The sequence below is a fragment of the Apiospora marii genome, assembly GCF_038362585.1.
Source record: "Apiospora marii strain CBS 49790 chromosome Unknown utg000002l_segment0_segment0, whole genome shotgun sequence".
Taxonomy (NCBI): domain Eukaryota; kingdom Fungi; phylum Ascomycota; class Sordariomycetes; order Amphisphaeriales; family Apiosporaceae; genus Apiospora; species Apiospora marii.
The window spans coordinates 612492-624995 of record NW_027117373.1 but is presented as its reverse complement, the minus strand read 5'-3'; the positions used below and the strand labels follow the sequence as shown (position 1 = coordinate 624995).

Sequence of the window (12504 nt, the reverse complement as noted above, 5' to 3'; positions counted from 1 at the left end):
GACCTCCTACCAACTTATTGAAGAGACAGAAAGGAGAGCAGAAATCGCCAACAGGAAGGGAGGCAGACTTCCGCATTTTTTTTCATTCGGCGCCGCTCCCTGTGATGGGCTGTATCAAAACCATCTCAGAATTGTGAGATGGTTGACTTTGGGCTTGTCTTAGGCACGGAGCTAAGACTGCCAGGTACCTCTCACCGCGGTGAAGGCGAAAAAAACAGGAGACAGGCAAGGAATAGGTTGACCCCGCGTGCGGCCCGTGGGAAGAGTGGAAGGTCGGCCATTGTTGGAACCGAGTTTAGCGCACCCGACCCCCCTTATCTGCCATTGCAGCCAGCGGAAAAGATTGATGAGTGACATGGAAGCCCAGTGATCCACAGGTGATGCTGTCCCTCTTCGAATTCACCCAGCCGCCGACGCGCCAACGGGTCCCAATTCCCAGGGCTCTGAGTGGCCATGGCCCTCGTGGGCAGCGGCAAGAGAGTTCAGGTCACAGGCACGGAGCGAAAGAAACAACATGCAGTGATTGATGGGCAAATACGAAGAACGAGTAGGTTACAAAGCCCGTCCCCTTGGCTGGAAATACATACCACACCCAACCCGAATGATTGTGTGACAGCTGCATGGCGCATCACCCAACACTTAAAAAAGACACGTGCATGTAACACAACCAAAAACGAGCAAGCTCGTTTCAAGGACGAGCAGGAGTTTCAGGAGCCAATCTCGAGAGTTGAGATGTCGTTTGTCAGCTTACAGCCCCCTTTGGCTTCGCGTGCGGCGCTGTTTGCAACTACCTGCGAAGGGAGCGCCTTACGTGCCTACGTTTCTAGGCCCGAACCGTACATTCTTCCATACGGCTGGCTGTAGAAAGGGGGATGGGTGGGAACTGAACGGGCCAATATCGCTTGACTGCAGTGGGCATGTAAGCCATGCTTATGCACATACTCTTAGTACGAGAGAGACCACCACCACCCGACCTTATATTCTCACATGATATGACCGGGACCTCTCCAACTGCTGCACGCACGATCCTTTTGCGACTACTCGCTACTCGTACACAACCTACTTTTACTGCCGTGAGGGCCGGCTAACTTGGAGGGTTCTCTGCAGACTGCATGGGGCTATCCATGCCTTGCCGGCATCATCAAGTGCCAATGCACTACCTACTAACCGCCGACATGCAGAGATGCAGCAACATGTGGACCTTTTGAAATAACAAGAAGCAATAATGTCAAGATACACGAGGCATATCCAAATAAAAGATGAACCGCGAGTTGTTGATGTTGGAGTTTGATGCATAAACCCGAGAGGAGCCAGGAGCCTTGCCTGACTCCCTGCTCGCCAACAGCCCTGCTTGGACGGAAAGGTGGGAACGGGCAAGGGATAGATCGACTTTAGGTTAGTACAAGTGGAGAAGGGAAGGGGGGAGGTGGATGAGGATTTGTGGATGTGGCCTTTCTTGGCTGCTTGGTAGTGGCCTCTGCTCCCTCCGAACGCGTCCAGTTGGCCAGTCTCATTGGTCATTGAATGGCGCAAAGTGGGCGTGGCGGTTCATCCAGTCTGGTGGCTCTTACCACATGGTGCTGGGTGCCTGCTGCCTTCCACTTCTTCATGTTCTTTTCCAGGAGAGGCTATGTACATGTAAGCAGCAGATGCAGTGCAGTCGGCTGTGGTTTCCTTACCTAAGCCCTCCCATTTCTGCTCCAATTAGGTGCTGTTCGGCTCTCACCCTCACGGCTGCAGCGCTGCTGCTTACTGGCTGCTAAGGCCATTGAAGCCTGCAAACTGCTGCTAGGTACTGCTGCGCTGCACCTGCACCTGGTTACTGCACTGCTCCACGGCCTTGCCTCAATCAAATCGACCCCAACCAGCAAATGCCCCCTTGCCCCTCTGGCACCCAAAGTCCCATCCATCTAGCCTGCCGACTCGGACGGTTCAAGTCACTCAACTCACATTTGTTCATTTGTTGTCGGAATCCACATACAGTAGATGATGCATGCTCGTTCTGTACATACATCGAGTAGCCGACATACCTACAACCTTCTTGCCGTTCGTTAGCCGGCCCATTCGAGCGGGTGCACCTGTCCCAACGGCTTCCTGGCCTTGCTAGCTGTTACTTGTTTAAACAGGAAACCAGGCAAGATTTTTGGAGTTGGTCCTGGCTTTTCGCCGGGCCTGCCTGACACTAAACTTAAACCCGCCCATCACCCGCTCTAGAAGTACCTCCTGCTACTACCACGCAGCGCAGTAAATTCCCACTCTACGCACGCTGGCCTCGCCTGGATCCAGAAAGTGAGAAACCACAACACGCGATTAACGTCTGGCCAAACCCCATTCTCTCCAAACCCGTCTTTTCTTACCCTCTTGTCTGTTTCCTAGCCTGCAACTCTCCATTAACGACCCGGTTTGGTTTTTCTTCTGGTTGGGGTTGAATATCCTCTTCTCTATTCCGACTACTCTCGGAGATCTCTCTCTCAGCAGCTACCTACTTCTCGGTGGTCCTCCCTCAAAAAGGCAACAGCAAGACTAGCTCGCAACCGGTCCTAAACACTCCGAGCCCGACCAATCTCCCCCGTGGCTGCGTCTCTGCCATCAGCCATCAGCAGCAACTTACTGCTGCCCTTGTTCACCGAGTCAAACGTACAATTTGTCTCATTCCCATTCTTGTCCGAGTGGGCACGCACGCACACATACAATACGCACATACACACGTACGCCCGCCCGCCTGACATTTGCATGGGCTTTGGCATCCCTTGAACCTTTCTTCACCGTTCTTCGAAGCCCATAACGACTCTCCCGACCCAACTTCCCAACACATGTTTTGAAGCAGCAATCAACCTACCCCCAATATGAGATCGACGCCTCGAAGGCCCAGCGAGGGCACGGAAGCCCAGCAGGCCGTCGCTTCCTCTTCAACCCAGCAGTCAACGCGTTCCCGGCCTCGCTCCAGTCAGACCACCATTTCCATGAACTGGGATGACGGGGACTCGTTATCGCCTCGCCCCCGAATGAAGTTCGAAGTGGCCGAATGCATCGAGACAAAGACCATCACCACCACTACGACCACGAAGCGCTCCTACCCACCATTATTCGTGCGGGAGCCGAGGTCCTTGGCGACCCTCGATTCAAAAGAATACCCGCTCGCCCAGAAACCCACGCCACCCGAGCTGGCCAAGTTTTCCTTCGACCTGGACAAATATGGCGCCTTGTCGTGGCCTGGTGCCGACGAACATGGGAACGAGGTACGTTTTCTTACTAACCCCCATAACTCTGGACCCTTGAGTACTCACTCTACTGACACATCACATTCCAGTCCTTCCACACTGCCAGCGACGAGCAAATGCAGGATGGCATCAAGACCGAGCCCGACCTCGATATTCCCCAGACTCGCCGTCGATCCTCCAAGGCCCCGATGGAATTGGCAACACGCAGATCTCATAAGATGGACACCCGCTCCGCTTCCCCCATTGTGTCCGGCTCGGTGCGAAAAAAGTCTCAGAGGCCGGTGGCTAGATCACAGGGCCCCAACCTCACAACTGCCGTCTCCGACAAACTGAGGAGAACGTTGGCGAACGGACCGCGTAGGGACGGCGATAGGGAACTCGGCACCGCGGTGCGTCCTGCCAGCGGCTTCCCCGTGACCCCTGACACCACAGAGCTGGCCGGGCCCGCTGCCTCGCAAGAGTACCCGGAAAGGCCACACCGTCTTGGACGAAGCCACCTCGACTCCTTTGAGACGCCTGAATCCGATCCTAGCCAGGCCCACCAGCATGAATACTTCGACATTTCGAGCCCCGCCGGCAGCGACACCCACACCGTCTTCAGCAGCAATGTAGCGACTCCGCCCATTACGGATGCGGATCCGGAGCCCTTGACCGATGCCGACGAGACCTTGCAGCAGTCGATTCGTGCTTTGCAACATCCCCGACCGATTAACACGCTGGCCGCTCAGGATGCGAGCCTGCCTAGTCCCCGGCTGTCTCCCACCCTCCAGGCTGCCCAACTCCACACCGCCGATCGCGACGAAGATGGCGACGAAGACAGCATGTCTGTCGTTGTCCACGACGATAGCCAAGACGTGGCCGACGAGGAGTACGCCCATTCATCATCAGCTTTGGCCGAGTTTCGGTCTCAAATGCTTAACCCTCAGCATGCCAGCTCACATGCTCTCCAATCCGGCATCATGGATAGCCGCACGATGCTGGAGTCTTTTGACGCCATGCCGGCTGAGATGAAGTCGTTTATGATATACCAGTTCCTCCGTCGATGCCCGAGAAAGACGTTGCACGTGGTAGCCGATGTTGTCGGCCCCGCACTCAAGTGCGACATCCTCAAGGACCTCCCTGGCGAATTGACGCTCCACATCATATCCTATCTTGACTCACAAGATCGCTGCCGCGCCAGCCAGGTGTCCAAGACTTGGCGTAACATCATCGACAGTGACGAGACGGGATGGAAGGAACTCTTCGACCGGGACGGCTTCACTCTCCCCCCTGGCGAGTTGGACAGAGCCGTCAGGGAGGGCTGGGGCTGGCAGGACCCTGTTGGACCCGAGGGCTGTGAGCTTGACTTCAGTCTTCAGAAGCGGATGGCTTCTAGCGAGGCAGAACTCCGCTCTTCGGCTAAATCTGACGCATTATCGCCCTCCCAGGCGAAGTCGTCTCGGGCGACCAAGCGTAAGAGGTTGGGCTTCCATACCATCAGTGACCGAACCAGCAAGCGACGTATCAGCGACAACTTCCTGAAGAAGGAGAAGGAGGAATCTCAACCGTCGCCCAAGATGCACAAATCCGAGGGACCCATTTCGGCAGCAAACGCCGCGGCCGTGGCTGTGCCGGATCCCCATATTGGAATTCCCGCTCTGCGAAAGTTGCATCTCTTCAAATCCCTGTACCGGCGTCATTTCATGATCCGCAAGAGCTGGACCAGTGGCAAGGTCAAGCCTAGCCACGTCGCCTTTCCCGCCCACCCTCGTCATGTCATTACATGCCTGCAGTTCGACGAAGACAAGATTATCACTGGCAGCGACGACCAGCTCATTCATGTCTATGACACCCAGACCGGAAAGTTGCGCAAGCGTCTCGAGGGCCACGAAGGAGGTGTGTGGGCCTTGCAGTACGAGGGCAACACGTTGGTGTCTGGCTCTACCGATCGCTCAGTCCGTGTCTGGGACATCGAAAAGGGGCTTTGTTCGCAGGTCTTCTACGGCCACACTAGCACTGTGCGATGCTTGCAGATCCTCATGCCTAAAGACACTGGCAAGATCCAGGACGGCGCGCCTGTCATGATGCCCCCTAAGCCTTTGATCATTACCGGATCGCGCGACAGCCAGCTGCGGGTGTGGCGCCTTCCTGAAGCCGGTTCCAGACGGTATATCCAGACTGGCCCTCCTGCCAACGATGCCGACTGCCCTTACTTCATTCGCACGCTCCAGGGGCATAGCCACTCAGTCCGTGCCATCGCTGCCCACGCCGACACCCTGGTGAGTGGCAGTTACGACAACACGGTTCGGGTCTGGCGTATCAGCACTGGAGAGACGGTTCATGTACTCCAAGGACACTCGCAAAAGGTGTACAGTGTGGTGTTGGATACGGAACGCAACCGATGCATCTCGGGCAGCATGGACAGCTTTGTCAAGATTTGGGACCTCGAGACGGGCAGCTGCCTCCACACTCTCGAGGGGCATTCCCTCCTCGTTGGACTGCTGGATCTCCGCGATGAGCGTCTGGTGTCTGCCGCCGCTGACTCGACGCTGCGTATCTGGGACCCTATTACCGGGCGATGCCAGTCCACTCTGACTGCCCACACTGGTGCCATCACCTGCTTCCAACACGACGGGCGCAAGGTTATCAGTGGAAGCGACAGGACTCTCAAGATGTGGGACATCCGCACCGGCGAGTGCATCCAAGACCTACTTACCGACCTTAGTGGGGTCTGGCAAGTGCGGTTCGATGAACGACGATGCGTTGCCGCTGTGCAACGAAACCAGTTGACCTACGTAGAGGTATGTTTACCCTTGTTTCTTTCTACGGCTTGCCCGCATACTGACTTGTCCTGATAGATTCTCGACTTTGGCGCTGTCCGTGACGGAAAACCCGCCGGCGAGCTTGGCAAGCGAATCGTGTTGCAGTCCAATGAGCTCACTCGAGAAGCCGAAACCGAAGACAACAACTGAGGTGGTCAGCCAGCCAGTTGAGCGGTGGTGTATTTCATTTCCTGTTTTGCGGTTCGTCGCTACGAACCCGTCGTTATTGTTTGAACTGCTTGTCATGGCACGGCGTTGGGGCAAGCGAAGCCTATCGGGTATCATGACTCGGCATTACTTATACGGAATGGGCGAAACATTGGCCCTATGATGAGGACGTCGGCATCGCGAAAAGCGACCCTGCGTTGCGAGCGCGGCGTTTAATGGAGAAATATTGGTATCCCCCAGCATGCCCGCAAGCCTACCAGGGGTCCCCTGGGGGTTTGCTTGAGAAAATGTTTTATTTAAAGGAGGTGGCAGCAATCAATGGTGTCGTGGAAACCTGCATTTTCATCATATCCAAGATGGACAGCATAAGTTAAGGTTGTTTTCAAGCATTGTGTAGGAGTTTCTACGGTTGACTTTTTCCATGGTAATGATGGTTGAACTTATTTTATATGTACTCGCTTCCCCATGAGGGATGTTCAATGAACCTGTTTAATTCAGCAGTATGTGACTTGGTCCAGTGCATGTTGATGAACGTGATGGATGCATGCGAATACGGGATCGACGAAAGGTCCGGACAACGGCATTCCCGGCCTCGTGGGATCATGCTATCGCCGACAGCAGGCAGCGGCTCCGCATGCTTGGCTGCCTGATGCCTAGGGGTATCGCGACGACTCGGCACCTCTTCGCGACACCGACACGCATTTTGAACGCGCGCGTCTCGGGCAATGACCTCTAAGCAACTGCCGATGCGTGCTGATGACGTATTATTTACCTCACACACATTGAAAGGGTCCGGAGCGGCTGGGCGAAGAGGGGCAACGAATGTGTGGTGAGCATCCATTTCGCGGAGTTGCTTGATTTGTGAAGAGTCTGTATTTGTAAGATTCCAAACCCAAAACCACGAGATAATGGACATAGGAATCATACGAGTCCATGCGACATTCGGCAGTTTCATGGTAACAGAACTAGCGAGATGGTCTATCGGATGCGGCCTGGTTGGCGGTGGGACATGGACTCGAGTCCCGTGAAGGTATATAGGGAAGTGGTCCGCCACAGAAGAAGCGCCAATTGAAGATCCGTCGATTGAAACAGAGTATCAATAGAGTTACATTCACTACCTCATACAGCAAACATAATCCAGACTCCGCCACCGCTTGTTCCTACGAGCAAACAAAGATCACCGCTCGCGATAATTCGACGCTTCCATCATGGCACAGCATGGTAAGCGGTCGTCTTACTATGAAATCCATCTACACTGTTACTGACAAACAACACAGACCTCCCCAACTTCCCGTTCGCCCGGGAAGAGACGTACCACCCCCCGTCCATCTACACCCGACTCCGCCAGGAAGCCCCCGTCTCGCAGGTGCGGCTGTTCGACGGCCAGATCGCTTGGCTCCTCACGCGGCACCGGGACTGCTGCGACGCCCTCGCCAGCCCAAAGCTCAGCGCGGACCGCCGCGCGCCGGGCTACCCCGAGATCCACGCGGGCGGCCGCAAGGCCCGGGACGCGGTCCCGACCTTCGTCAACATGGACGATCCGGACCACGCGGCGCAGCGGGCGATGCTGGAGGACGATTTCGCGCCCGGGACGGTGGAGCGCAAGTGGCGGCCCGTGATGGAGGAGGTCGTGGACGCGGTGTTGGGGGAGTTTGTGGTCAAGGGACGGGAGGCGGCGGAGAAGCGGCAGGAACCTGTCGACCTCGTCAGGGAGTTCGCCGTCCACGTCCCGACGCTGATCATCTACCGGGTCCTCGGCGTGCCCGCGGCGGACGTGGAGCGCTTGTCGCGGGATAGCGAGATCCGCAACAGCACCAGCCGGAACGCGGCGGAGACGGCCAACTTGGAGCTGCAGAAGTACATTGCCGGTCTCGTCAAGCAGAAGATGCAGGACCAGGAGCCTGGTGACGACATCATCAGCAAGCTGGTGGAGGAGCAGCTGAAACCCGGTCACCTCACCGAAGACCAAGTCGCGACCCTCGCCTTCCTCGTCCTGACCGCCGGTAACGCCGCGCTCATCAACAGCATCGCCCTCGGGGTCCTGACGCTGCTGCAGCACCCGGATCAACTGGCCGACTTCAAGCAACAGCCCGAGAAGCTGGCGGCTCGGGTCGTCAACGAGGTGACGCGGTACCACACTGCGTCCGGCCTCAACAGCCGGCGAGCCGTCAAGGAAGACCTGGTGATCGGCGGCCAGCTGCTCAAAAGGGGGGAGGGCGTCATCTGCGCCGTGCAGGCCGCCAACCGCGACGGGGACAAGTTCCCGGACCCCGACCGGTTCGACATCCACCGGTCCGGGATGCGCCCCGAGGACACGCTGGGGTTTGGGTTCGGGCCGCACCGGTGCCAGGCCGAGTACTTCTCGCGGGCGCAGCTCGAGGTTGTGTTTGTCAAGCTGTTTCGGCGGCTGCCGGGGCTGCGGCTGGCGAAGGGGGAGGGGGAGTTGGTGTACTCGGAGGCTACTATGAATATTGGGATTGAGGGGTTGCCGGTGTATTTGGAATGAGGTTTCTTTTCGTTGGGGTCGTCGGTGCGGGGCGTGTTGCAGATGATGATTCTGTTTATGTCAGTTCTTTAGTTCTGTGGGCAGAATGTTGCCCGTCACCTCACCATCCCTGTCATCACTTACCCCCTATCCCTACTCCGTATCCAATTTGGAAATCCCCGAAATATAATTTGTCATCGATAGCCATCGTCGTATCAGATTGAATTGTTCCTGAACATGCCTATAATACACAGTGATAATGCCACTAGACAGTCATTAGACGTTAATCGTATCAGTGGTCAAGACGAAAGGTTGTAGTGAGACGAATAGCCATCTATTTCTACCACCAGGCAAATAAGGAGACTGATTGGGTTACAATTCCCGATTCAGAAGCAAGTGAAGTTGGATGAACAGTATTTGGTTTATATTATTTCACTTCTTTACAGCCTTATTGCGGCGGCGGAGAATTATTGTTTTTCTTCTTTCTTTTTTTTTCGATTCGTATTAAGGTTTCCCGGTAGAAATAAAAGATTTATAAAAAATAGGTTATTTTAAAAATAATAAACTTAAAAACAAAGTATTATATTTAATATTTTCGAAACTTTTAAAAATATTTTAATAATTAATTATAATTCCTATAAATCGATAAAAGTTTAATAACGGTTAATATATCGATAATTATAAAATTCCCTCTCCAATCCTGATCCTATTTTCGATCGCTATTAGTAATTTAATAGATTATATATAAAAAACTATCTTTATTTCCTTTATCGATTATTTAAATTAAATTTTCTATTTAATATAATTATATATATTATTTATTATTATATTTATTTATTATAGCGACGAAAATCTCCGAAATTAATCGATATTTAATATATTACGAAAAAGGGAAATTAATAATGAATAATTAATACGAAATTATTTATTTTAATATTATAAAATTTTTAAAAAAATATAAATAATTATAGAAACCTTTAAAAACTATTAAATATAAAGTTAAAAAAAATACCTTATTTAAACCGACTTTTTATAAAGTATATATTATCGATTATAAATTTCTTTTAAAAAAATAAAATGTTAACGATAATAAAACCTTCTTTATTAAATAAATTAAATAATTTAAAGATTTCTATAAACGGGAAATAAATAAAGAGAATATTATTTAAACCCTATTCTTTAATCGCAATATTTAAAAAAATCCTTAATTTCGGACGTTAATCGAAAGGCTCGACGAAGAGGATAACGAATAAATCGACCGAGGCGGCAACGAACCAGGCCGGGGCTATACGTAATAGCACAAACCTGGAGGGGGGAGGGAGGGAGGGAGGGAGGGCGTCATATAAGGCTAACCAGGTGGTCTTAAGCCTTACCGATCGATAGTATTAACATCAATACTTCACACATAAATATAAACTCTTAAACCAGTGCAGTTTAGCCTCTTACCTAGGAGGAGCGGCGGAGAATCATAACCTGCTTACCAACGTACTCGTACAGATATCCTCGTAAGTTTCCAATCCATCGTCCTGTTCTCGTTTCCCTTCCCTTGTCCCTCGTTATCCATACAAATACATTTACTATCAGTTGCGCTCCGTATCCATGATCAATATGGCTCCAGAAATTATCGTCTATGGCTCACGGCAATATTGTGACCCCAGTCCATGCCGTCCTCCAGCGACGACTCCTGGACCGTGATCTCCTTCAGAATCGCGATGCCGTTCCCGTTGGCGGCCACGACGTCGGCCTCGGCCGGCCGGCGGACGCTCGTCGACGTCATGGAGGCGGCGTCGTGCCGCAGGATGATCTGCTCGTCGCTGCCCCAGGCGGACCGGCTGCTGGTGCCGAGGCTCTTCTCCGACACCTTGGTCCGTCGCGAGGACTTCTTGAACAGCTTATCGCTCTTGCCAGATTGTCGGTCCTGCAGCTCGATGGCAGCCCCGGGGATGATCTGCGACTTGGTGGCCGACTTGCCGCCTCCGAGGGCGCCGGTTCCGGTGGTCCGGTCAGCGCTAGGGCCGGTGCGCGAGCGCGACGAGCCCGTGACCCAGTTCTTGGTCCACTTGAAGGCCTGCAGGATGGCGCGGATCTTGGGGTGGATGAAGGGCATGTTGGTCACGACGATGGCGACGAAGGTTTCGCGGGTGGCCCACCGGGAGCCCTCGACCGCGCCTTCGGGGCCGGACTTAAGGATGGAATGCAAGTTAGACAACCGAATAGAAACTATGATACAGTGTGGAGGAGATACAGGGACGACTAACGTTGAGAATGACATGGGCGCGGATGCTACCGGCGATGGCGATGAACAGGCCGCCGCTGAACAGGGCCATCAGGGGGAGACGCTTGCGGAGGTCGATGTTGACCTGCCATAGTAACTAGAAACGGAGCTGGCAGTTAGCAGTCTGTCTTCGGAGAAGTTGTTTTGGCTTAAATCGGAGTCTTACTGGCAAGGGGATCGAGATGAGGTAAGCATCGCTCAGTACATTCAGAATGACGACCACGAGCACGTAGACATTCGAAATGGTAGGCTGGCATACATCTATTGATTAACGTGCCGTTAGTATTCGTTCCATTGCGATTGCAGGCCAATAACTATGTACGTGGGCGACTTACTTCCGGGGTTCGGATAGATCTGCCAGAACTTGTGAAACGGCTGACACGAAAGAAGAATAGACAGAGCTACGATCAGATACGTAGCCCCTAGCATGTAATAGGAAATATTGATCAGGAGCCGCGACTTCTTGATGGTGGTTCTCTCACTGTTGGGTGTCGCCGGGAACTCGTCAGCACTTCTGCGCATCTAATCTGCAAAGCAAATGACAGGCAAAGAGAAAAGAGTAGATGGAAACCTACAAGAGCCTTTTGTAGGAGAATGCAATGCATAGTTTCAGCGACCAGAGGATGAAAGCGTAGAAGGACCATCCGATGACCTGGATCTTGGATCCCCACACGCGCTTGTAGAATTCGATCGAGTTCGGGTCGAGTCGGGCGCGTTGCTCGTCCGTCACTGCAAGAAAGGGGCGGAAGTTAGTGACAACTCTTCGGTAGATAGGGCTGAATGGCAACGGTTGAACAAAGGGAAAGAGAGAAAGAGCCAGCAGAATAAAACACCTATGGATCTGACTTACTATAACTGTTGGTGAGGCCGTCAAACTTGGCACCCACCAGGTATGCAGCTACCGTTTCCGCCACGAATACAAGCTGCAGTAGCATGCATGATTAGCAAATCAGTACAGGACGGATGGGTGCTGACAAGACGTTATCTGTCATGTTTCAAGCCACCGAACACTCACACCAGATACGCAGACCAAGTAGTCGTCAAAGGCAAAGTTGCGGATGCCCACCATCTCCCACCGCACCCATATCCGGAGGCTGATGACCCAGATACCCAAGCTCAGGAGGATCCAGGCCTCATCCTGCGAACCCATTGTGTGTTTCGTCTCCGACACGAGGCTGCCCCAGACACTCCTCGTGGATGTGGTATCCCTTCGCTGCTTGGGGTGGGGACGGGATTGCTGTTTCTGACGAGGTCCAATGGGCGTGTCTCGACCTTGTTATGCAATGCAATGCAGGTGTCAATGGGCAGTAGCACGCGTTGTAAACAGCAACTAAACAAAGGAAGGGAAGAGAAGAGAAGAGGAAAAAGAAGGGAAAAAAGAGGGCCGCCGCATGAAGGGCTTAGGTTGAATAAGACACCGGCTGTTATAGGTAAAACGTCAACACCAAAAATCTGCCGGCCCGCTACTGTGTTTGACAGGACGGGTGAGGCGGCAGCCATCTTTCGACTCTGCCGACAGCCACTGGCTCTTGGGAGATCTTTCCCAGGGTCCAG

General features: G+C 53.2%; 3 protein-coding genes across 3 annotated transcripts; 2 read left to right on the top strand and 1 right to left on the bottom strand.

Annotated features, from left to right (window-relative positions):
* Positions 1 to 2846: 2846 nt before the first annotated feature.
* Positions 2847 to 6172, top strand: PG985_001911 (Cell division control protein 4; the record flags this gene model as incomplete). Its single annotated transcript, XM_066821680.1, has 3 exons — positions 2847 to 3239; positions 3311 to 6001; positions 6059 to 6172. 3 exons carry the CDS (start codon positions 2847 to 2849, stop codon positions 6170 to 6172), a joined length of 3198 nt encoding a protein of 1065 aa, XP_066689112.1.
* Positions 6173 to 7398: 1226 nt separating this feature from the next.
* On the top strand, positions 7399 to 8696 carry PG985_001910 (cytochrome P450 55A3; the record flags this gene model as incomplete). The annotated part of the gene is made up of 2 exons (XM_066821679.1): positions 7399 to 7411; positions 7468 to 8696. 2 exons carry the CDS (start codon positions 7399 to 7401, stop codon positions 8694 to 8696), a joined length of 1242 nt encoding a protein of 413 aa, XP_066689111.1.
* A 1600-nt stretch (positions 8697 to 10296) lies between these two features.
* Positions 10297 to 12100, bottom strand: PG985_001909 (uncharacterized protein; the record flags this gene model as incomplete). Its single annotated transcript, XM_066821678.1, has 7 exons — positions 10297 to 10857; positions 10934 to 11047; positions 11117 to 11211; positions 11286 to 11464; positions 11526 to 11679; positions 11801 to 11873; positions 11966 to 12100. 7 exons carry the CDS (start codon positions 12098 to 12100, stop codon positions 10297 to 10299), a joined length of 1311 nt encoding a protein of 436 aa, XP_066689110.1.
* Positions 12101 to 12504: the final 404 nt, after the last annotated feature.